Consider the following 25,672-nt stretch of genomic DNA (forward strand, 5'->3'; position numbering starts at 1 on the left):
GGTTGGTACTGAGTCCAGCGGCGCGAGATTGCAGTTGAGCCGTTTGTCTGCTTCGTGTCCCTCCGGGCCGGTTCGCACCTCGTCTTGCCCTCGCTGCTGACTTCTGGCTCCGGCGCCCTGTCTTCCTGTGGCCATTTTCACCAGGTCGCGTGGGTCCCGTGGGGACGCGGTCTCCGATATGACTGGCAGGGGGGACCAAGAGCGGCGGAAGACCAAGACGCCCATTCGCGGGGGCCCGGTCCAGTCTAATATCATGGACCGGTACACACAGTCGAAGGTGTCCCCCGGTGCCGCCTTGTCTGGGCAGAGTGCAGTGGGGCACCCTTCGGAGGCTTCGGCGGAGCCGTCCCTGCAGGACATCATGGGCGCCATCTCGGGTATGAGAGAAACCATCGGCCAACAGTATGAAGCTCTGGCCCACAAAATTGATACTGTGGCTATTGATGTGAACCTGATTCGGGCCGACTTATCTAAAACCAATGAGAAGGTGAAGTCATTGGACCTCAAGTCATCTAGCCTCACGGCCGACGTCTCGGAGATACAGACGGAGATCGGCAACCTCAGAAAGGCGAACGATTTCATGACTCAGCGCTTGGAGGATTTTGAAAACAGGGCACGGCGTTGTAATGTATGTGTTATTGGTGTCCCGGAAAATCCTGATCCGCATTCTGTTGATCTCCTGGTTGAGGACTTGATACAAAACTACCTTTCTCCATCCGGATTGAGCAAATTCTTTGCGGTGGAACGTGCCCATCGTGTTCCCGGTGGCCAGGGCAAGCCGGGCGCCCCGCCGAGGCCCATTGTCGCAAAACTTTTTTACTATAGGGACCGAGACGCTATCCTGCAGGCCTCGAGAGCTAAGGGCCCGGTGGCCTTCGAAAATGCCACGGTGAACTTTTATCCGGACTTCTCACAGCTGGTGCAGAGGCAGCGAATGGGCTTCCGTGGAGTCAAGAAGCGTCTTCGGGACCTGGGTCTGCGATACGCCATGCTTTTTCCTACCAGGCTGCGAGTGGAGTACAATGAACGGACCCTTTTCTTTGATCGACCTGATTCGGTAAATGACTGGCTGGACTCTCTGCCGGACCGGCCTAATTTCGCTGATCCCACCGAGCACCCGGGTGGTGCCGAGGGTGGCATGGAGAGTTATGTTATGTTATGTTATAACAATTTATTATGCGCACAGCGACCCCAGCGAAGGGGCATCCCGGCGCAGTTGAACTTGTTATCTGGGCCCCGGTTTCTGTATCATGTAATTTCTTCCTGGGTTCCGTACTTGAGTGATTTGTTTTCTGTGTATTCTCTTCTCCCCTTATTTCTGTCGGGGTGGCGGGTGGGACAGGGCATTTTCCTCCTCCGGGGTTTTTTTGTAGAATGGGGGTTTCTGGGCGACAGGCACACTGCATGTTGGGGTGGCTTTTTTGTCTACTGCAGGGGTGCAGGGTGGGGATGTTTCCTTGGGTGTTGGGGGGGGGGGGGGGTTGTTGGGGCGTTTGTAGTTTGTGTTTTGTTTTTTCAAGGCGATTCTATTTTGCTACTTGTACTTTCAGTGTCATGCTCGTTGGGGGTGGTTTCTGCATTACTTCGTGGGATGGGGGGTAGCGGGTTGAGGTTTATTTCATGGAATGTCAATGGTCTAGGGGATCGTATAAAGCGAGGGGTGGTGTTGCGATGCCTGCGACGTTTGTCTCCCGATATTGTCTTTCTGCAGGAGACACACCTAGTGGGCAATACTTGTCGCGCGATAAATAGGTGGGGCTATCGTCTTGTTGCGCACTCAGGGTTTACAACGGGTTCTAGGGGGGTGGGCATCCTTGTCCGGGCTTCTCTTCCCCTTGCGATAGATGATGTGATCCTCGATGATCGGGGGCGCTATGCCGTCCTCGTGGGACGATATGAGGGCAAGACCCTTTCCCTGTTCACCGTCTATGTGCCCCTGGCCTGCAGACCTCTACTTTCTCTGATTTGGGCCGAGTTTTGTTGGGACTCCCTGATGGTGCTCTTTTCATGGCTGGTGACTTTAATTCTGTTCTCTCTGGTCTGAGTGATCGTTACCCCCCTAGGGATATTCCCTCGACCCATTTATGGCTGGGTGGCTTTTTGGATACCTTTGGTTTGGTGGACTGCTGGAGACTTATGCACCCCACTCAACTTCAGTATACTTTCCACTCTGGGGCCCATGGGAGTTTGTCTAGATTAGATTACTTCCTCATGCCAGCTGAACAGTCGTCGGCTGTCCGGGAGATTAGGCACCTTCCCCGGGGCATCTCGGACCATTCTCCGCTCTGGCTCTGGTTTGATGCGGGGGTGGAGGCGGCGGGCCGGGTGGCTCCTATCAACCCTTGGTACCTGGCCTCCCCTGAGACCCGTGGTCAGTTGATTACGTCCCTGGACAATTACTTTTTGGATAACGAGGGGTCTGTCTCTTCTGCTGTGTCCCTATGGGAGGCTTTTAAGACAGTAATTCGTGGGCAGGCCCTGTCCCTTATTGCTGAAACCAAAAAGGCAAGGAATCGGGAGGTGGTGGATCTTGAGATGGAAATACTTGAGATGGAGGCTGACCTGGAATCGGGTGTCACTCGTGCCAAACTCCATGCCCTGGGTCTGAAGCAATTTGCCTATAAGTCTCTGGTCACTGATGCGGCCACAATGATGTTTAGGGAGCAACAGGGTCGTCTGTATGATGTTGGGGACAAAGCGGGTAAGTTACTTGCCTGGTTGGACAAGAAAGAGAGGGCGAATCGAGTGGTGCCTGTGATTCAGACTTTGAATGGTGTGCGGGTGACGGACCCGGTTGGAATAGTGGAATGTTTTGCGGACTACTTTCGTGCGGTTTACTCCCCAGTGTCGGTAAGGGATGAAGACGACTCTCGCCTCTTGCTGCGCGACATAGCTTTGCCCTGCCTCTCCGACTTGGAGCGGTCCTCCATGGAGGCCCCGTTCTCTACGGACGAAATCGCGACTGCTATTCGCTCTCTTCGTTCGGGCAAGGCTTTGGGCCCGAACGGTTTGCCAATCGAGTTATACAAACTGCGCCCTGATCGGATTGCGCCCTGTCTTCGAACAATGTTTTCGGAGTCACGTGAGCGGGGTGCTCTCCCTTATGACCAGCGTCTGGCCACGATTGTGGTAATTCCTAAAGATGGTAAGCCCCGGGATCTTTGTTCGTCATATAGACCCATCTCCCTGTTGAATGTCGAGCCTAAGGTTCTTGCCAAGGTCCTGGCTACTCGCCTCCTAACGGTCATTAGTGACTTGATTCATCCGGACCAATCCGGATTTATCCCGCACCGTAACACAGCTCTTAATCTGCGTCGCCTTCATGGAGCCATCGCGAGGGCGGGGCTTCTGACGGAGCCGGCCATTTTGGCTTCGTTGGATGCCTCGATGGCCTTCGACACGATAGAGTGGCCCTACCTTTGGGCGGCTCTTGAGAAGTTTGGTTTTGGCCCGGGGTTCATCGGGTGGGTGAAGCTGCTGTATACCGACCCCCTGGCACAGGTCGTGGTTAACGGTCGAGTGTCGGCTCCCTTTCCCCTTGGTAGGGAGACCAGACAGGGGTGCCCCTTGTCTCCACTACTTTTTGCTCTCGCATTAGAGCCGCTAGCTTCGTGGATTCGATGGGAACCTTCTCTCAAGGGTATACGTTGGTCCCCAGATTTTGAGGACCGTGTATCGCTTTATGCGGACGACATTCTTCTTTATCTTACTTCCCCGCGTAAATCTTTGAATGTCCTGTTTGACGTTCTCGCCTCGTTTGGTAAGAATTCTGGTTTGATTATAAACTGGGCTAAATCCTGCGTCTATGCTATTTCGGGTGATCTGCCTCCGTTGCCGAATAATTTCCCATCCAGGTTGTTCAGTCCGGTTTCAAATACTTGGGGGTTTTTATTACATTGGATTCGTCGCTCAGATTTGAATGTAATCTCCTTCCCCCGCTTCATAGATTGAGGCTGGACGTGGCTCGCTGGCGTAAATTACCCTTGTCGCCGCTGGGCAGGGCCGCCCTTTTCAAGATGATGTCCTTGCCCCGATTCCTTTACGCGCTCCAGAATTGCTATGACGATATCCCCGCTACTTATTTCCGCGAGGTCGAGAGTCTACAAAGGCAACTGATTTGGGACAGGCGCCCACGTATTGCACTTGCGAAGCTCACCATCCCTTGGTATGACGGGGGCATAGCACTTCCTGATATCAGGAGATATTATTGGGCTACGCAACTGTCTGCCATTAGCCATTCGATGTATTCCCCGGGTCCGGATCCGGCCTTTGAAATGGACAGACTCCAGCTACCGGGTGGTGACTTTAATAGAGCGCTTTACTCTAGGTCGTCTGGGCTCCACCTTACGGGACCGACTAGGATCGCGGTTCGTGTGTGGCGCGCTGCGAATGTGAGCTTAGGGTGGGATGAACGAGTGACGCTGGCGACTCCGCTTTTCGCGTCTGAGCTTTTGGGATGTCTGTGGACAACAAAGGGGTTTGATCGCTGGGACATGATTGGGATCTGTAGAGTGGGTGACGTGTGTGCGAATGGAACGGTGAAGTCCTTCGAGGCCCTTCGGAATGATTATGACCTGAGTGATAGGGAATTTTTTAGATATTTACAGGTCCGTCATGCCCTCACTTCTGTTCTGTCTTCCGGTACCGCTGTCCCCGAGTCCTCCCCCCTCGAAGATCGTATCCTGGACGGTCATATCCCTGATAGCACTATCTCCTTGATTTATAAGAAGCTTATTCACAACCGCACGGACTTGCTCATTCGAGTTCGGGAAGCATGGGTCGGCGACGGGCTGGAATTGGATGACGAGGATTGGCAATTGGCGCTATCTTCTCCGAAAGAGGTCGCCATTCCGGCCCGTCTCCGTCTTGTTCAGCTCAAGATCCTCCACCGGGTGTATGTTACTGGTCCTCGTTTGGTTGTGATGGGTTTTTCCCCGGATGGCCTCTGCAAGCGTGGGTGTGGGATGAGTGCCACGTTTCTTCACATTCTTTGGGAGTGTCCGAGAGTGGCTGCCTATTGGACGGGGGTACTTGCGGTGATGGCTGCTGTGACTGGAATTGCCCTGGTGCCGGAGGCAAGGAGATGTTTGTTGAATGTTTGGGAACCTACCGATTGTTCGGTGGCCCAAACTAGGTGGGCGACCCTGGGGTATATGGTGGCGAAGCGGGACATAGCGCAACTTTGGGGCTCGCACAGGCCCCCCACTGTCTCCGTGTGGGAAGAAAACATGGACTGGTCTATGTTCCGTGAAAAGACTGTCTACACAGCCAGGGGCAGACCTAGGGCATGGACGAAGATCTGGTGTCAGTGGAATGCCTATCGCGGGGATATTTGTGCTCCTCCCCTGGTGGAGGCCCCTGATGTTCCCTTGTCACCCTAGGTTGGAGTCCCTGAACTTTTGTATACGGTCCTTTGGTTTGATGTATTTGTGCTCTTCCCCTGGTGGAGGCCCCTGATATTCCCTTGTCACCCTAGATTGGCGTTCCTGAACTTTCGTATACTGTCCTTTGGTTTGATTGACCTCCCCGCTGTCCCCCCGCCTTGACTTAGCCTACTGATTGTGACTTTGTATTCCTGCTTAGTGACGTTTCCCCCCCCCTCCAGGGCTGACTCTCTGTGTATTACTCCTTCGCCTTGTTTTTGTTGTTTGTTGTTTTTGATGTGTTTTAAAATAAGAAAAATGTCTTATCCTGTTCCATATTGTGGGCGACATTTTGTATCCGGATTGTGCCTGACCGCCAGAGTGGCGACCACTGTCTTATACCGTGTTATGCTCCGATCTTAGCGGCCAGCCCGTGTGGTTGTAGGCCCATCTCTGTACACATGATTTTGTTGCTCAATAAAAGTTTAAAAAAAAAAAAAAACATTCTTTAGCTCACTCCGCCACCCCAGTTCAGACATGGCTATATGCAAATCAGTCTGAGCCTGTGCTTCATGGGAACAGTCCAGCCCGAACTGCCAAGCCATGTCTTCCCTGGACCGGAAACAAGCATCCTGGGACCGGTTTCGGGCTCACAGCCCTCATCAGCCAGGATATCTTGAATCCAGTGGCAAAGTGAGCAAGGGACCCACGTCTGGGCATACCCTGCCAACTTAGGGCGAACAAAGCAAAACTAAAGGGGATGATGGACGGAGTGTTCAACATTGCAAGCACTGACCCCAAGTCAACAGATCTGGGTTTAATCCATCAACATTCTTTAGCTCACTCTGCCACCCCAGTTACGCATCAGTGTGCGTTAGGTTTTGGGAGAGTTTTTCCATCACCAGCACATCATAGATGAGTGAACCATTGAACAATGGGAGGGACAGAAGTCTTTTTCCATGCCAGAGCTACAAGCTGCTGCGGAGCATGGAGCATGTGACTAATGAGCTTTCAGTCAGCGTGTGTCAGCGCTGATATTGCAAGGGGCAGCATACCAAGGATTAACTGTAAGGTAGGAAGCAGAAAGTGGATATCCCATGGTGGCTTTAATGTGTCACAGGATTTCTTACTAGTAGGTTGTGATGAGATTACATGACCACCATATGTAACAAAAGTCCCCCACTGCCAAACTGCAGCGACAGCAGAGGGAAGATGTGGAGGGATAAATGGTGGAGAGGTGGGCCAGTGTATAAGGGATAAGCTTCGATAGGTTTTGGGTATGTCCCTCCAAAGGGTGTCCCATTGCTTGATTGGTAGGAGTAGGTACGAAGGGATGTAAAATGCTGTAGTGTGCGATGTGAATTAGATATTAATCCCCTGGGTCCGTCGTATGCTCTTTTTTAGGGGAGTATAGGGCCTAGCGCACCAGGACAGTGGGAGGGATGTATGGATTTTATTTTTAAAGACTGTTATAGAAAGTATTTCCATTAGTGAGAAAGTTCCCCCCTCTTGGAGACTTTATTATAGAACCATTGAAATGAATGAGTCCTACTTTAAAAGAAATGCACAAACCTACCTTCACCCGGAAAGTCTTGAAATGTAACTTAGATGTCATTTAATTGTAGGGTGAGATGCATGCTGGTGGTTCATAGAAACCTTATACTGTTTTCGATAGTAAAAAGGTCTTCTAGAGAACTCCCACTTTTTCCTCATGAGTGTAATTCAGGACTTTAAAATTAATTAGATTTCCTTTTTTCAAAGCCTTTTTTTCCAGTTAAGAGATGCATAAAGTTCTCTGAGATGGCGTTTGGACAAACACAAAAACAATTAGGAAAACCAGTGAACTCTTTCTCAACTATGAAATTAATACTCATGGTTAGCTATCTCGAATCAATTCATTGATAGATTGATAGTAATATGCCACTCCTTAGTACCGTGAAGGCAAAAATTCCAATTCTCGGTGGGCTAAATGTCCATTCCAGTTGATGCAGCCAGAGCTACCCCTACGTGGTGTATCCTTATAACTAATATATGCAATGTGGCGATCAGGGCATCAGTAATAATCTTTCAAGCAATTCAACCTGAATTCAGAGTGCACTGTTCACGACCTACAACTTCTCAGTTTTAATCAAGATACTATTATCATTATTCTACTTTTCATTATTCTTTAATCCTGTTTTTTTAAACCATAATATACCACTGTAAAATTCATTGACATTCATGAATTCACATCAAAATTATTGTTGCAAGCAAATACAATTTACATATACATTCTTTTTCATGGTAAAACATTAGCACATATTTTTGTCAAGCAGTTTAGTTTTGCTTGGAATCGGAGTGGAAACATACCACTTTGTGCAAGTTATCTGTTCTCCTGATTCATCCTCATTAGTGTCTAGATAATGTACCTGCTATTCTATTTTCTGATAATATAATTGAAGATCCCACGATCAAAATGTTCCTTATTTGTAATCCTAGTTTTCCGACATGGCTGTCATCTAGACTCGCATGCTGTACATTATTCTGCTCTCTTGTGGTTGGGTCTGAAATTCTCTTCCTTCTTCTCCAGCATTAGATATTTCATGTATTCACATGTTGAATAATTCACCACCCCCAGGCTGGGAATCCCTGGTAAATTTAAATAACTATGAACAATGTTAAAATAGCTTTAGGTCTCAATTGCACAGTGTGTTCAGTAGCACAGTCACCTCATTTAAATCAACCCAAACTTCAGCCATTGGAGTGGAAGTGCTTAGTTATTCTTCACCCCCTGAAGGCCACCCTAGCTCAGATTTTGCTGCTTGTCATGTATGAAGGTGTTCCAGAGAAGAGCTCTGCTCTAACCTCTCTTTGACCTTATCCGGTTACTTTCCTGGTCTACCCTGAATATGAATATCAGCTTTCAGTGTTTTGTTAGTTGTTTGGGGGGTAGTTAGTGGGAAATCTCTATTTTTCTAGGTCAGGAAAAACTCTCCTCTGTCACTAATTATCATCCTTATTAAAGGAGAGAAAATATCTCTTTTCAAATCAGGCTTCAGCTGTGGACAGATGAAAAAGATCTATACTGGTGACTCTGATGAGCAATGTAATTGCTTTATCCAATGCACAATCCTTCACACTGCAACATCTGTAAAACCTTTCCTCCCATGACCCTGAAGTATAGGGAGAGGGGGTTGGCATTATATTTGCTGGAGAGAAAAATGCTGACTACCAAAGAGGAGGCCCCTCATCTGTGGATGATTCTGTCAAAACACTTCCAAGAAGGCAGTACAAAAAAGATAACGTTGAGTTTCTAGAGCTGGAAACAACTGTGTGAAGCTTTCTTGACAACCTGACTGAAATGCCATTCTCACTCCAAGCCATGGTGAAAACCATCTCAGCCAAGCAGTTAGTCATTCTCAGATCATACAAATCTCTGCTAGGCCGGATGGCATTGTGCATAAACCTATTAATCTTTTGCAGGCTCCAGATGATACCCGTTCATCAAGAACGAGACCGTCAGTGGAAGCAGGTAGCCGGCTTATGGGAAAACATGGTCTATATCACAAGGTTGCTGAGACAGGTGCTGCTACAGTGGAGGTTTCCCAGTAATCTCAACGCAGGCCTCAAATTACATGCTCACATGAAGGAACTGTTGGCCAAAGGCCTGGTGAGACCCAGAAAGGATGGGCCACACAACACAGATGAAATAACGTGCTGGATAAAATGATTTTAATTGTTGGGCAAGGGTCAGAGGGAACCAGCCTTGTTGATAATGGAATACAAAGCTTCACCCATACTTTTGTGGAATGCTTCATCATAGGCTAACTCATCCCACCCTGATAAGATAATGCTCGATACACGACATCAAGAAAAGTCCCTTGTCAAAAAGAAGTGAGGCCTAGAGACGAATATAGCAAAATTTCTGCAGAATTAAAAGGAGTTTGATGAGATTATAAAGAAATTAGGAATGCTTTCCAAAGTGGACAATAAAATGCCTTTCCTTGTATCGTGCCATAGTTAAAACAGCAACATATTTTTATGGGGTCCACGTATGAAAGGAAAAGTCTGAGCCTCTTTTCCTATTAGCAACTCTTCTACCTACACAGAAAATAAAACAATTAAAACCAATACTAGTGAGTATTATTTACAAACGTGAAGAACCATTCAAGGAGGCAGCTTTTTACTAGGCAGTACCCCAAGGGTAGAAGATAATTAAAAGGCCACCTAGCAGGAACCCGCATACATGTGAATGTACTGACTCTTTTATATATGTTTGTGTATGATATTTATACAGTGCATACTTAGATGAAAGTCAGCTTAGCACTGTAAAGGATTCAAAGCAAGACAAGCGACTTGTCATTGGAGAAGTTGCCGGTTTCTGAGAGTGAAAGTAGACTTTAGGTGCATCATGATGTACATGATGTAGTTATTTTTGAACAGGCTTGTCTTCAGCTCCTTCCTAAATTGGAGCAGGTTTGGGACAGACATGGTAGATATGAGGATGTAATTCCAGATCCTGTGCGCAGACATGGAGAAGGTCTGTTTCCTCGCTTTTCGTTTTTGCGTTTGAGTGTGGCATTTTGCTATGCCAGAGTGGTCTATTATGCCCACTTTCAAGATGTTGGGACCCCTCTCTTGGTGTGTGGTGCTTGGTAGCCCTCCGTAGAGGTGTAGCTACCTTTAGACTACATGCCCATGAAAAAAATGGTTTGGCCAGTGTTCAACTCCCCTACCCCCCTCCCCCCCTTTATCCCAGATGCTAACCTGTCGACCCCAGCAAAAGAGAAGCCCCTCTCCATTGTGTGTTCACCATATGTCCTACAAAAGTGGCTTCCCCTTTGAAGTGTGCCTTTTGGGCTAACCCCCTGTGTGGCTTCCTGCCAGGAGGAGGTAACGCCTCCAATATTGTTACCTGTCCTGGGAACTATTGACACATCTCCCGAGGGGTGAGGAGGTTGTCTCGTGGCCATCCTCAGCAAATGGCCACTGGAAAACTGGGTAAAAGTTGCATGTGGGAACAAGTTACTTTAACCCCTTCCACGCTCATGACGAGCTCAGCTCGTCATGAGGTACGCCTGTCGTACGCTCATGATGAGCTGAGCTCGTCATGTAACGCGGTAATTGCGAATCTTCAGCGCAGCGCGGTAAAACACTTAGCGCGATGTTAATTTCTTCTTGGGCATCAAGTAGGGCTGAATGTAATGAGTTGATTGATACACTATCTTTGCTAGTCCCACTCAGAATTCAGCACTGCTGAGTTGTCCCCATGTAACTCTGTACTTGCCAATCGGGCTATCAATCACTCCTCTAGTAAAACTGACAATCTCCGGTTTATACTGTTAGAAACATGTCAAGTACATGTTCTACCTTTAAATATACTGCACCCTGCTTCTGGGCTTGACAGACCTGCTGTAGGGATGACTTACACATATTTAAAAGGGAGTTTGGGCTTTGCCATTACCTGAAATGGAATAATTGAGTTATCAGTGTTGAACTGCTCTACCAGTCTGCAGTGGCAGTCTGGGCGACATGTCTTAATTTGTCATACTCGTGGCGGCACAACCAGTGCTGCAGTCCGTGTGTGACACTAACTTACAGGCTCTAGGTATCCCTTGTGCTATATACTAGAGACTTATAAGTAAGTTAAGCTGTGCCCATTGGGTATAAGCTTATCAACCATGTATTTTTTTAAGGGTCAGGGCACTTGCACTGAGTCCTAATTAGCAGGGCTCAGGGCAGTTCAGAGCCCACCTGTGCCTGCCAATCAAAATGGGTGCAAAAGGTTGGGTGAGACCTGCCAAAAGCCTGTTTCCTCACAGGCAGGGATGCCTGTTGTGATGTAGTTTTTGAAGATTCTGCGGGCGGCAAGGGCAGCTAGTGGAGTTCCATCAGGATGGAAGTGATGTGGGCCTTTTTCTTCAGGCCCTTGAGGTGTGCTGCTGCTTGTAGGATGCCCTTAAGGGTTTGATGCCATCAAGACGGTGTGAGAAGTTGGCCTGGCATATGCTGTCCACTATTCTAGTGGGCCCCTTGCACCAGTCCAAACGACCCTTATTGATGGTAGGTTTCAGTCAACCTTTATAGAAAGCTATCCTAGTGGTAGCTGTGGAGAGCAGCCTTCAGGCTAAGTCTTGAAGGAATGTAAAGTAGCTTGTTTTACCAGTCTAGAATCTCATGAGTGATCAAATGAAAGGAGAACCACACCAGGTATATATATACAATATATGTATTTATTCTAAACACTCCCCTCTAGTCTCTTTATGAGGCTAGAGGTAAAAGTACAATACAGGAACTTAATTAGCACACAGTAAATTAGCACAGTATGCGTTTTGCCCTAGGGGCCTCACAAACCATATACTAAGAAAGTGGTATAAGAACCACGAGGAGAGTAGAGATAAGGCCTAGGGCCTGTAGAACCGCTGGGACAATCAGGAACCCCGCAAGGTAGGGACGCAGTAGACCCACGGGGGACGCATGCAGTGTCTAAACACAGCCGCAAAACACCATTGACTTCTATGTAGAAAGTTGCAGTTAGATTTTCAAAGATTAAGGACACTTAGGAGTGGACTAGGAACAAACCCCTTCAGTACTGGACACTTCGAGAGTCAAGACCCACGGGAGCACCGAACTACTTGTGTTACCTCACCCAGGGAAGCTGGGTGCATAGGTGTCTTTTCATGTCGGGTTTCCTATGGAGAGCTGCAAAGAAGTGCTGCAGGCGTCCAGATGAAGAGGGTCCGGATGGATCCAAGGGTGGATCGAAGATCTGAAGAACCTGAAAGCAGAAGGGACAGAGTCTAGGTCCCTGGCCAGTGACCAGGGAGACAACAAGAAGATGCCAGCCGATGTCGGGTGATGTCAGGTGATGTAGGTGAAGCTTCACTCTTCAGCCTCGAGGACCAGGAGGCGTCGACGACAACCAGGAGCTGGATTTGAGATGGCCCACGTCGGATGTCGAGTGCTGCAGCGTCAGTATCCGGATTGGACCCAACAAGCCTTGGCAACAGCAACCCACGCAGAATGAAAAGATTGGCTTCGGTGCAGACCAGCAAGGTCTGAGAGACTCCCCCTTTGGAGGGGAGTCAGGGCATGTCTGGAGCAACCAGGAACGGCCAAGAAACAAAGGAGATTCCTTCGTGGGGACCCACCTGTCGACGGACCAGGGATCCCGAAGGGGCCTCGAGCAAAAATGCAGGAAGCGGGCCCACGGGTCACTCGTGGAGTGTAGGCCCACAAGCTTCGGTGCAAAAGGTGCTCAGGGCTTGGACAACAAGTAGCCCAATGCACAACTTCGGGAAAGCTCGGGAAGTCGATGCACTAGCAAATGTGCTGGATGTCCAGGAGTTCCCGTCCCACGTCTCTCGTGATAGCTACAGGTCTCAACTTTGCTGGGGACTCGTGTCGGCCTCGCAGATGTCTGGAAGTCCGGGTCCTGTGTCGCAGATTCTTCAGGATCCGGCGGGAGCCTCGAAAATGCAGACCGGGAGTCGCTCCTTGACCCCAAGGGAGATTTCTCCAGTCTTCTAGTCGAAATAGAATGTCAAAGGTCCAAGATATATGTTGCAGAGTTTCGTCCAGGCTAATCTAAAGTCCTAGGGACTGGGTTCCTATACTGATACCAAGTTTAGGGGATGGACTAACTCTAACGTCCCACCTATGGGAGGACCTGGGGAGGGGATGGTTGCAACCGGTTTGAATTGGGAAATGCACGGGGACACCTTGTGTGCCCCAGGCACTGTCTGAAAAGCATTCAGTGAATGCACCCACCCTGCCCCAATACACTAACGCCTGTTTGGGGAGGTGGTTACACCTCCCTGGACAGGAAACCTATTGTCCAGGCCTCCCCTGCTGGAGTTTCGTCCAGCAGCAGGAGGTCAGACTCGTTTCTGTGGCAGCAGCATCCATTTTGTGATGCTGGGGCTCTGTTTAACTTTTACTGTTAGACCAGTGTGTACATATCTTCTCCCTCTAGAAGGGTGGAATGCTACCCCCGCCGCCAGGACTGGCGATGGGTGATGGTCCATGGAAGGGCTGATACATCATCTTCCACAGGACCACCACTAGATAAAGATAGCAAAAGGCTGGAACCAGTAGGCCAAAAGATGGAAAGGGGACAAGCTACACAATGAAGAATAGCCAACTCTTGTGCTCTGCTAGCAGATAAGGACACCAACAGTGGGAGGAGAATTAGGAACTCATGTAGCATTTGCTGGAGGTATATAGAAAGAGGGCAGACATCATCCTCCAAGAGGGAGAGACCATCAAATCCATGCCTAAAATCGTTCTCAGATGCTGTGGGCACAGCGAGTAGGCAATTGTGCACTTGCACAGTTATGAAAAGACATGCTTGGCTCTGGATTTCAGGGCTCAAACCTTGGGTACAGATAATGTAATCAATACGCCCTTCACAGGATAAAATCTGTTTGGTGCAGTGATAGATTACTCATTAAGGCTAAAAAAAGATAATTACACTGCAAGGGCAATGAGATCCTTATAAGCAATGGAGTCCTACAGAAAGACACACAAGCAATAGAAATGGGTTAAGCTGTTCATTCTTTCAGCAGTGACCATTTCATAGCGGTCATGAGTCCGGTTCCTAGTTCACAACCTCTCAGTGGCACCAGTCTTAACAAGGAAGGAAGCCCTTTTGCGTTAAAGAGAGAGGAAAGGGCTACACCCTGTGGGACTCTGGGCAATGAAACAGATCACCTGCACACAGATCACCCAGACTGGGAGGTGGAGGGTCCTTTAACAGTAGGAGAAAATAATTTCTTATATGTGCGTCTTAAATGTTATACCATATGGATATGTTACAGAGGTGCACAGGATACCTCCTAGTATTTCACCACAAAAGCATAAGTGCAAAGCAGAACACCTAAACGTCTGCAACAAGAAATCCTAGATCTCCTAAGAAATGGAGCTATGGTGAAAGTTCCAAATAATTAGTGTACTCATGGGATTACCCTATTTATGTCTTATTCCAATGTAGTACCTGACCCTGAAGCCCACAATGGGCGTGAGGCTCTAGAACAAAGTTTCTAATGACTCAAATTCAATATGACAGCATTTGAGGAAATTATACTAATGCTGAGAGGGAGACTCCATGGGAACAATAGATCTAAAAGATTACCACCTCCTTAATCCCACGAACAAGATACCTCTAGTTTGTGACCGAGGATTGTCATTATCAGTTCAACATATTGCCTTATGGAATACAGTAAGCACCAGGAGTGTATACAAATATTTAACAGTGCTACCAGTACTCTTGGGGCAACAGGTAATGTACATATGCTCTTTCCTAGCCGATTGTTGGTGAAGGATAATTTGTTAAAGTAATTCCAGAAGAGCTTAACCCAGGTGACAGAAACAACTTTCTCATTAAGAGTTCTCAGAAAAGTTGGTGAAATAATCACCCTACCCATCCCAATTTCAGATTTAGACTTGAAGAAAGCCAAAGCTTTCCTCTCACAAAGGAGAGTTCCAACAGGGAGAGAACAATTTGCCTGCATCAAATGACACAATCTTTTACAGTGAGAATTGTGATGAGAGTATTCATAGTGATTGTATCCTGCATGCCTCTCATACCCTTTGCTAGTTTGACCATGTGAATCTTCGACAATGTGGGTGGATCCCATTGAGAACAGATGATTATCAACAAGAGGCATTAGCTGAAAATCTCCGAACACCCCTGCAGTAGGGAAATGGAAGACAGCTATGGACTGTTGTACAAAATTGGGGAACCCATCTATGAATTCAGAAGTTTGCCCTGCAAACAACATAGAATCTGGGGAAAATTGTGGGAATACCATGGCCTCTAGGGCATGGGAAGTTACATGACACAGTGTGGTATTGTTTCAAGGGAATCAGTTCTAAAACAATTTCTGACTGTATTGGATGTGTTTTTGTTGGGTTTACCTTCAGCTGTTTATTATGAAAAAGTAGTTTCATTTTTTTATTAAAAAAAACCTCATAAGAGCATTACAAGAGTGGCTGATTAGCCAGTGTTCACAAGCAACACGAAATTGACAATCACAACTATCACCACAGATGCATCACACTGATGGTGAGGTGCACCCACAGGGGAATTGAAAATCAGGTGACTGTGGCACAGGAGGAGAAAGTCTAGCATCAAGAACAGAAGTGTGCTGGAACTTTCCCTAGCACTGAAGGTATTCTATACAGAAGAGATAGGTCAGATTGTGCAGATACAGACAGAACAACCCAATAATATTGTTCTACATAAACAGGAACTCAGATATTCTTTCGAAGCGAGTACAAGACATCTGGAGATGAGCCATTCAGAAAGAATGGATTAATGCAGGGCTTTAAGTGGGACAAAAAACTGGTGGTGCTCTAAAAGGGGCGTGGCAAATTCCTAAAGGGGTGTGGCCTAGTCGAGTTGGGGCGTGGTCTAAATCAAGATAACTAGCATTGTGTGCTTAAGAAAATCATGAAATCGCATCCAGCAAAGGATAATAAAATAGGCAAAAGGGTATATTTATTAAGTATAAGCTATAAAATACAAAACACTTTAAACATGTAAAAATTATTTACACATTACTCATAAATCTAATGCAGGATTTCCCAAAACCCTTGAAGATATTCACTGTGTCTATTTTGCTGGGGTTTCTCACAACAATTTTCTTCAGCAGACCTTCTACCTTTTGCTAGCCAACTAACAGCACACCGGAGTGGTGGGAGGAAGTAGCACCTGGATCTCAATAGGCCTGTGCCTGCCTGCCACAATGCTGGCTCCACCTCCTGCCGTGCGTCTGATGGCCCTGGCCCACACTCACAAAGGAAGAAGAGGTGCACTGGCAGAGTGCACCCATCTGCATGTAGAGTACATGCAGATGGGTCTATTCAGCCTTGTGCTGACTCGGCCAGCCTCCTGGAGCTGCCCCAGCCCTTGTCACTCACAAACCAGACAGTCAATAAACAACAAGCAGAGGCACACAGAAAGGTTGAACAGGAAAATAGCCACTTTCTAAAAGTGCTATTTCCAAACTTAGAATCTAAAACCCATTTTCACTAAAGGATGTGTTATTAAATTCTGAGTTAAGGGATACCTTATTCCATATGTCTATCTTGCCGTTATGGGAAGATATGCAGGTAAACAAGTTACACAGCCTTCCCCATGTTATCCAATAAACAAGATAGCCTTTCAATAGTGAAAACCAAAATTGGCAGTATTTCAATATCAAGACATGTTACCCACACTAGTAACACCAAATAAAAACCGGGATGTCTGGTCACCCTACCGTAGACCTTTGAGGCCCGAAAATAGAGGCCCTTAGAGCCCCCTTTCGAGGCCCCCCCAAAAAACTGGGGGGGGCACAGACCCCGCACCCCCCACTTAAAGCCCTGGATTGATGGTACAATACATTTACCAGGACAACAAAAAGTAGAGGCTGACCGGCTCTGGAAACAGGAGGAATATCACATAAATGGGAATTAGATCAGTGATTGTTACTCTCTATATTGGTTATTTGGGGAAGACCACACAGAGACCTCATTGCGAAGCACAAAAACACAATTTGCCATGGCATTGCGTCCAGGTTCCCACACCGCCATTCAATATAGAATGCACTGTTGCCATTGCCTTTCCACCAAAGTAGAAAATGTAAGCAAACTCACATGATAATATTATTAGTGGCCTCTCAACACACCTGATGAACTCCTTGGTTCTTGCACCTGCTGATGAACAGCAGGGCAAAAAAATCTGAGCTTCTAAACATAAAAGGATGAACAGTATGCCATCCAACATATTTTATACGGCCAGTAATTAAAAGATGTACCGAAGAGACAGAATTTTTTTTCCCGCCAAGGTCTACTCCAACACCCATTTGAAGCCTGGACTAAGCACAGCAAATGAGGCAACTTTTTGAGCAAATGCATAAAGTAAAGCTCAAAATCCCTACAATAAAAATAGCCTTTTTTCACATCGTCTTTTTTATTGATTTTTATGATAATCACAGTAAACAGTATCAATCGGGTCATACTGTCTACTGAACTCCCAAGCAGAGGGGGTAATGATCTGTCTACATATCAACAACACACCACTCATGAAGTAGCGAACCCTCTATTGACACTTAAACAATGGTGATAAACCCAGTTATGAAATTGCTATCAATTCCCACAGCAGAGGTCAATTTTTGTGATCTGTGTCCCCACTGCTGGAGCTTCAGCCTGTCTCCACTGACGGGCTATGCCTCTCTTCCCTGTGACCAGGCCCAGCCTCACAATTCTTGGATAATGATTTGATGTTTGAGGGTAAAACGCTTTCATTTTCCAACATGATTTTGTTTAGAGGTGTGTTGTGTCAACATTTGTCCTGCAATATTTCATGAAAATGATGTGAAATGAATCCAATGGTTTACTTTTAGTGTGAAATGTGGCTTGCTGGTATCATGGGTAACTTTTTGCACGCAAGATATACTTTATTTAAAATAATTCACACAAGATGCCTGCAAGGCTCTTGCTCAGCAAGACATTTAGTGCCTGAAAAAGATTAAGCATTCTGGGTAGTATTTCATGTTTATTGCTTAAATGTTGACAAAAACCAAGATGTGTGCAGGTCCTTTCTTTTCTTCATGTCTCTATTCATCTCATCTAAATGTTCCATAATAATTGCACTATAAAGTCTTTTAATATTTTTGCCACTTGTATTATAACCAGGTGAATATGTTGGTTAGAGACTGGAACAGTGAGTGCCCCTAGTCCTGCCAGAGAAGGAAGTCAATTTTGACCACCAAAATGAGCAATACTCAAACAAACACATCCTAATTTTGGATACAAGTTTTGAAATCAAACATAAGAAGGACAGTGGGTCACGAAGAGGCCACAGCAAGTTTTATAAACTCGGGCCAGTGACCTCCCCCATATATAGAAGTTTACAAAAGGCATCAAGGTTTTCTCAGTTTGATGTTGATAGGCCAGCATTGCTGGTACAAAGGTCTTTACTAAATTAATGGCCTGAAAGGATCAAATACTGTGCAACTGGCATATTTGACAGTTTGACCATATCTGCTTTTGGTAAGGGACCTAATGTTGGCTAAAAACACCACAAAGGAAGCATCTCAAGGCAGCAGCTTCAATCATTTTTCTGAGATGAAAATTCTGTCCGGACTCCGTCTCGCAGCACAGTGCACAACTTAATTCCCGATCATTACTAAAAGTGAGAATGTCTTCATCCATCTTCTTGGTCCCCATGTGCAAACACAAGGTGGAGATATAGCAAAAAGTGCAACACAGCCAATTGACCAAGCCGCTAAAACACTGAAGATGAAATGCATAATCGCTCATTTAACAGAAGTCTTAATGTAGCGTAATTAAAATAGGACAGCATGGCGAAAGATGTGCCGTTTCAGTAGAAAAAACTAAACTGGATATGGAGGTCAGCCAACGGCTGTTCAGCACAAGAAAAATGTTTGTGCATCAGTGTTTTTAGAATTAAGACTGCTGCAGTTACTACCCAGCCCTTTCTTCCAGAGATTATGAACAATGCAGTAAAAGTAATGAGTTCTAACAGCATCAAAATGTATGACACCCTAAAGAAAGGGTGGATATAATTCTTAAGTGAAGCCCAGAGTTGTGGATATAGGCTGCTGGACCCCAGATCACTCATTATTTAGAACCGCACCTGTAGCGAATAGAGAACAAAAAAATCAGACACATTAAGCCAGCCAAAAAATTACCCCACAAGTGGAAATCTCATCAAGCTATGTATCAGAAAACTTCTGACCACGAAAACCCAAAATATAGACTTGTTTGCAACTAAAGAATTGCCAGTGCTTCTCCAGCATGTACTTACACACTTCATTGACTTATGAGGTATTTTTCCATTAACTTGAAGAGGAATGAGCCTACCAACACATCTACCATCAAAATATACTTCAGGAAAAGGTCTGTACATAATGTGCAACTAACAAACTCAACATGTGTTGAGTACCTACCACATAGTGTTCAATGCTTATTGCATATGGTGTCTCTTAACTTATAGTATTCTACAGGCAGTGTAACTATAGCTGTAGTATTCACCTAGTGACATTGGATCAAAACTCCTAATCCTGGTAATCAGCTGTTAAGTATTGCCTGAGGGGATTATTGAGAATGCAAGACTTCCTCACCAAACCTTTGAAACAAACCTGTTTTCTTTCCGAAATTAAAGAAGAGCTCCCTTTCATTCCATACACTTAGCTGATATAAAATAAATAATCTGCGGAACAGCCCTATTAGTTGCTATCACTTCATTTAAGGAGGGTTAGTGAAGCAAGGACATTTTTGACTGTTGAACCTTACTCGGGAGTTCCACAGGATAACTCACCCAAGTTACACCAAAATTGAACCAAACCAAACAGTATCTCTGCCAATATTATTTAGAGATCTTTAAATATAACAGAAAAGGAATTTCACACTGTAGGTTTCAAGACTGAAAAGCTTTTTCTGTAGATGAAATTTAAGAATTTCATATCACATCCCAGATGATCATGGCCTGTGGAACAAGGAAGGAACACCAAGCCATATCCAGAAAGTCTTAACCTCACCATAACACCCTATTCATAGGTTTAAGAAAAATCTACTCTTGCATAGGTGCTTATGGAATCAAATTCCACTGATATACACAACCTCTTTGCGCTATGCACAATAACTGTGAATTGGTATTTTATTGAAAGAAGTATGTTAATCTATAAATGTTCCGATGCTGGAGTAAAATAAGTTAGTCGCAGGAATGCACGGTTCTCCGGCTTTGGTAACTTTACAACTATAAGTGCAATTCACCACATTTGTTTTAAGAGACATCTATTGCAATGTATTACTTGCTCCGAAATGAGCTAGTATGGCACACAGGTGTGGAGTTGCAGAAGCTGCAGAGAGGAGGCCTGTATGTGAGTGCAAGCTCTAATGAACCTAGAAGTAGTGCTGATGTACGCGTTATAAAATGTATTCTGTTATCGAGAATACCCAGACCGACATGGAGAAATAATCTTTTAGAAATGGAAATTTATAAAATTTACTAATGCTGTTATTGTAGATACACATACGTCAATTATACTTACTCACTGTCTTATGTAATGTATTGTTTTTGCTGTAGGACATCCTTTATGCTTTGTGTTTTCAAGTTTGCATCTCTTGTAAGGTATAAGAGACAGATCTAAGGGAAGGGAGGTCCAGCTAAACTGTGAATGCACTTTAAATGCCCTAACCTTATTCTTTAGAGAGATTGAATGTTCCACGCGTACACACGAACTGTGGCTGGGGCATCTTGGTATTGCCTAAATAAGCGCTCTTCTGCTTTGTTTTGTGTAGATATTGATTGCATTATCTTTCTTCCTTTCATGAAGTATATTTGGAAGACATTTTTAAATGTATCTAACAACGGTATGCTTTAAAGTCTGCACATATATATATATATATATATATATATATATATATATATATTTTATTTTTATTTTTATTTTTTTTTAACAGGTATCACAAAATCAATCCAGTTAACACATTCAATAGCACATACAGTATCTGTCTTCATTTGCAGACAGAACAAGAACATTGAAGCATAACTTTCTCCTACCTTGCAGGCAAAACAATTGAATTCTCTTCAGACTGATTGATGCTTTCATAAGAAAACATTCAGGGGAATACAATGTTCCTCTTTGTTAATTATTACTCCATTTATGTGAGCACCAACAGTCTACACAGTGCATACTTTAAAATTCAGACCATTGGGTTTAGGGAAGGAACGTCGTTTAGTCGACATAATAGGTCTTACATGAAGGACCCTCAGTCTTGTAGATAATCTTGTAAATCAGCATCTGTACAGTGCTGTTCACCTGCATCTTTTCAACTGTTTACCATTTCAATACTTCTCTAATCCCTTAACTCAGGAGCCTTTCCTGACATCCACTGATTTGTAGTTCTCCTCTTAGCCAGTAGCACAGAGAACTGTGCTGCCTTTTATTTTTTTAATGTTACTTCTTATTCCAAGCAGTGACTTGCCATCATTTATAGTGTTACATTGAAAATCTGCAGTTTTGTTTTTAGCTGAGTAGTGTTTACTTACTATCTGCCTTTTCTAATCTGTTTGTTGTGAGCAAAACTGTTCCATTACACACAAGGCTGTTGTTAGAATTCTATTACTGCAGCTTCCAGAGCTTGTCATTTAGAGAAGGATACTTTGCAGAGAGTTGAATGACAATGGTGCTGTGGTGCAGTGCCAAACCTTGAATGTACTCTGTGAAATGCCTTGGTTGTGAGATTGTTATGGTGCTAAATAGTTGTCATCCCTTCCCTATAATGTCCTTGGTTGAGAGATGATTGGTGTTATGGTTCAGTCTCATCTCATTACTGATGTCCAAGAAATGACATTGGCTGTGTGGAGAGTATGATATTGTGTTATGTGATGCTTCCTGACTGTATTCACTATAATGTCCTTCGCTGTGGATGTATTTGATCCTGCAATCCCCTGCTGTATTGTTCCCTTACTGCATTTCCAGTGGACTGCAGGTTGGGTATGATGCTGCAAATCGGTTCTGTACTTTGATTGTTTTAGTTGCAATGCCATTGCTCGATTAACAGTCAGTTCATGCTGTGTAACATTAGCTATGATGTCACATACCGGTACAAATTGATATATCCTTATTCACTACCGTTCAACTTTTCAGATGGAGACTGGTAGTGGTGGCCCGAAAAAAGTTGAGGCGTCAGATGAGAGCGTTCCCTGCAGCCCCATGTTGTATGGATCACAAAGATAAGCTGAAAGCACTACTTCCAAGTGCTGCATCTCCACCTGACAGAGACCTCTTTGCGAAGGGCATACTACAGTTGGGCCATGCTGGAAACTTAGGAGTGTCTTACACCAGGTGAGAATATCACTTCTCCTACCAGTCTTTATTCCTACTTAACTGTGCTATATGTCCTGCCTGACCTTTGGAGCCTTGCTTTGAGTTCCTTGCACCAATTCCCATTGAGTCTCTGGAAACGTGCTGTTAGTTTCTAGAAGTTTGTTTGAAGTTCTTTGGTGCCACTGTAGGTTGCCTACAGTATATTTGCTCCTCCTGAAGCTTGCAATCATTTCCCTCTGTCTTCAGTGCATTTTCTTTCCTATCCTCACTCCCTTAGAATCGTGTCCCGTGTATGTGAACCTGGCTTTAAAAGTATACCTTTGAACTGCTTTACTCATTAACAAGATTGCCGTCGACTGAATGAATATTATTGTATTACAGCATTTATAAAGCCCATACAGGGGTGCTGAAGCGCTTATCTACATGGGTAGCATGCTACGCTGTGTAGGTTGTGTGGTTGGAAGGATGTTGTCTTTGTTCAGATCCTATGTGGGAAGTGTTTCCATGTCGTGTGTGATGATAACTGAGGAGCGCTTATCCTGTTGTGGGACGATGTATGAGAAACAGACGCCCGGTTGTATGTTTTCAGTACGCTGGTAACTTTGAACAGCTTTGCAGGTCTGTTTATTGTATTTTGTACAATCGCGTCTGCTTAACTGGTTATGGCCCTGGGTTGCCCAATCTGAAATTTTGTGTATAGTTGTGGTCCTGAGCTGGCATGTTTGGAGGGAGAGATGTAGAGAGATCTGTTGGGATAGGCATTTTTATTATCATTACATATCAGAGTGCCTTTGTGAGATGTGAAGAAGTGCAGGCGATGGACAGTCGTCATAGCAGATATGTCATATGTGAATTTCAGAAGTATACATTATAGTTTGCTGTTGAGTGCTGCATATTATAGTTTTAGGATTATTATTATTGGCCATAAATAAATGTGATGTATGCTATTCATCATTTGATTTTATTCACAACAGACACAGATAGTTTTAAAAGTAATGCTTATTAAACCACCTTCATTGTGGCTAGCACCTTCAGTTAGTAATTTTAACAATACATTCACTACTTATTCTCTTGGAGTTTTGAGGTGTTCTTGGTATGGACTTTGGGTCTTATATCGAACAAAATTGTTTTACTATTCTATTGAAATAGTCACTGCACTTTAGTAACAGTAACACTGTACTTCGCTTAATATTTTACTTCCTAAGCTTGCTGTGGCTCTCTTCCTTGTAAAAGTTTGAATCCCACTCTACACCCAAGAAGCACACTCTCCGCAGTCTGCCCCTTCTGTAAGCCTGTTCAGTCATTCACATCGGGTTAATGTGAGATTTTTTTGTAGGTTGCAGTGGCTCAAAGACCAGTCGATGCATCAAATGAAAGTTCAATATTTTCATCAGCAGTTGCTCTGGTATGTTCTATTTTTCTTATTCTTGTAATATCTAACGGTGGCATGTTCCTGTCTCAGCATTTCCTGCTAGGTAAAATGTGTTCCTTAATGTCTGTTATTAATTGACATTCATTGCATATTCCTGCCATTCAACAAGTCAGTCGCAAATATATTGGAGTTTACTCAAACCACAGAATCCACTTTTGTCCTAATTTCCAGTTGCCGTACTGCACTGTAAACGTCAATTGTTGTATGGATTGAAAACCTTCCTGCTGTCTAGGTAGTACAGTGTTGTAATGTTGCCTGTCCTGATCAAATATGTTTTTTGATTAGAAACTTCCTGATTGATTAGATTGCAAGTAGTATCATTGCTTTCTGTTCCAATCGAAAAATATTCAATGGCTTTCTTCTGCTGCACCTCCCTTTCCTTGCATGTGTGCGTAAGGTGATCCAATGTCTTCTTTTTCTGTTTAGGGTTGCATCTTTCACTACATGTATTTGTGGTTCAGGCTATTCTGTATATTTTGTCCCTCGCCACTTTATGGAAATTCTGTTAATAGATTTCTGCCTGCTTTAAGCTTTTTTTGATGAGATACTCAAAATACAGTATTGTACAAAGAACAGATGACAGTCAAATCGATTGTTACATTTGAGTGTCATCTGCTCTTTGTTTAAGGCAGTGTACATCCAGAAAGAATGGCAGGTCCGGAAGGTCACTGGATCGCAGGTTAGGGTGGCAGTTTGCTCGCATTGGGGTGTCATTTTATTTTGCTTAAAGCCTGTTATCAATCACCAAAACTTTGGGAGAAAAGAGAACAGCCTTGCTGTGGTATTTCATGGTCTGTAGCCACTCTGAGTTATGAAATGGTTGCTACCGGAAGTCCTCCCAACTGACTGCAGGTGCGCAAGTGCCGTATGGGGGTCTCGTGTAAAGCCCCAGTATAGCCAGGTCACTAGGCACCTACTGTGTTCTATAGAGTGCAATGCATGGTGGAATAACGGTCCTGGGCTGGTTTTGGGTCCTGCACGTCCTATTGTTGTGGTAGTGTCGCCCTGAACTCCTCATAGGTTATGAATGCTCTCCTGTGCAAGGCATGGAGACCCTGTAGCTCTTTCAAAGTCATTATTGTTCCCTCTGTGAAGAGTTCACCGAGCGTGGTAATGCCGGCAATCTCCCATATCTTGAGCCGATGTCCACTAAGACTATGGCTCACCAAAGAGAGTCCTCGGAGCAGTAGTAGTAGGGAGTAGGGCGGAGTACTTCTGGCCCATGGGAATCTCCCCATAAGCACACTTGGCCCATGCTTAGAAGAAGTGGATGTGGGCACCTCGTCTGATGAGAATAGCAAGGTTAGAATGTGGCCCTCGCGGATGCCGGTCCGACGAGAGACTCAATCTCCTTTGTGTGGCGTTCTGCCAGTCAGAGGTCCACCCATTAAAATTGGGCTGCTAGGTAGTGTGTGAAATTCGATGTGCCCATGCCGGTACTGCAGGAAGAGAGCTGTGGTGTGTGCAGCGCAGCTCTTTACCTCTCTGTGCCCCAGATGAGGTCTAGTAATAAGGAATTCAGGTGATGGAGGGTGCGTCTGAGGATCACAATGGGAGATTTATGAAATAGTAGATGTCAGGGTAACATCACCATTTTCGACAGACCTAACCGGTCTGCCGCACACAATGGGAGAGACATTCCAAAGGAAATTAGTGACCTCAAGGAACGTACTGCATTGCCTAGGTTTTTCTCCAGGAGGTCTACCTCTTTGTGATATATTTAAATCCTCAAATATTTAAATGTACGTGGAGCCCAGGTTAAGCTCTCGGTGCTCAGTTAATTCCGCTGTGGGTGGAGGTGTGTAATAAACAATAAGGCAAGGGATTTGGCATAGTTTACTTTAAGCCTTGTAATAGTTATAAACTTCAGGTAGGCTGAGTGCGCACTTTTCTCTAGGCTACTAAAGATTTATATATGGCAGCTGGAGGCGCATATCCTTTACTAAAAAGTGCAGGAGGTTTTGCTTGAACTTTGATTTGAAGGGCCTAGATTAGCTATAATACACACATTTTAATTACTTTGATCTGGACCAGCTAGGAGATCAGTGTCAGGT

General features: G+C 45.0%; 1 protein-coding gene across 1 annotated transcript in view; it reads left to right on the plus strand.

The window, feature by feature from the left end:
• Window positions 1–25,672, plus strand: part of MCM3AP (minichromosome maintenance complex component 3 associated protein) — a 642,417-nt gene that overhangs the window by 409,694 nt on the left and 207,051 nt on the right. Inside the window, exons 18-19 of the mRNA XM_078681440.1 lie at window positions 22,007–22,204; window positions 23,523–23,591. Of these exons, the coding sequence (XP_078537566.1) occupies window positions 22,007–22,204; window positions 23,523–23,591 (267 nt within the window). The remainder of the gene's footprint in view (window positions 1–22,006; window positions 22,205–23,522; window positions 23,592–25,672) is intronic.

Source organism: Lissotriton helveticus, chromosome 3_1 (genome assembly GCF_964261635.1).
Source record: "Lissotriton helveticus chromosome 3_1, aLisHel1.1, whole genome shotgun sequence".
NCBI lineage: Eukaryota > Metazoa > Chordata > Amphibia > Caudata > Salamandridae > Lissotriton > Lissotriton helveticus.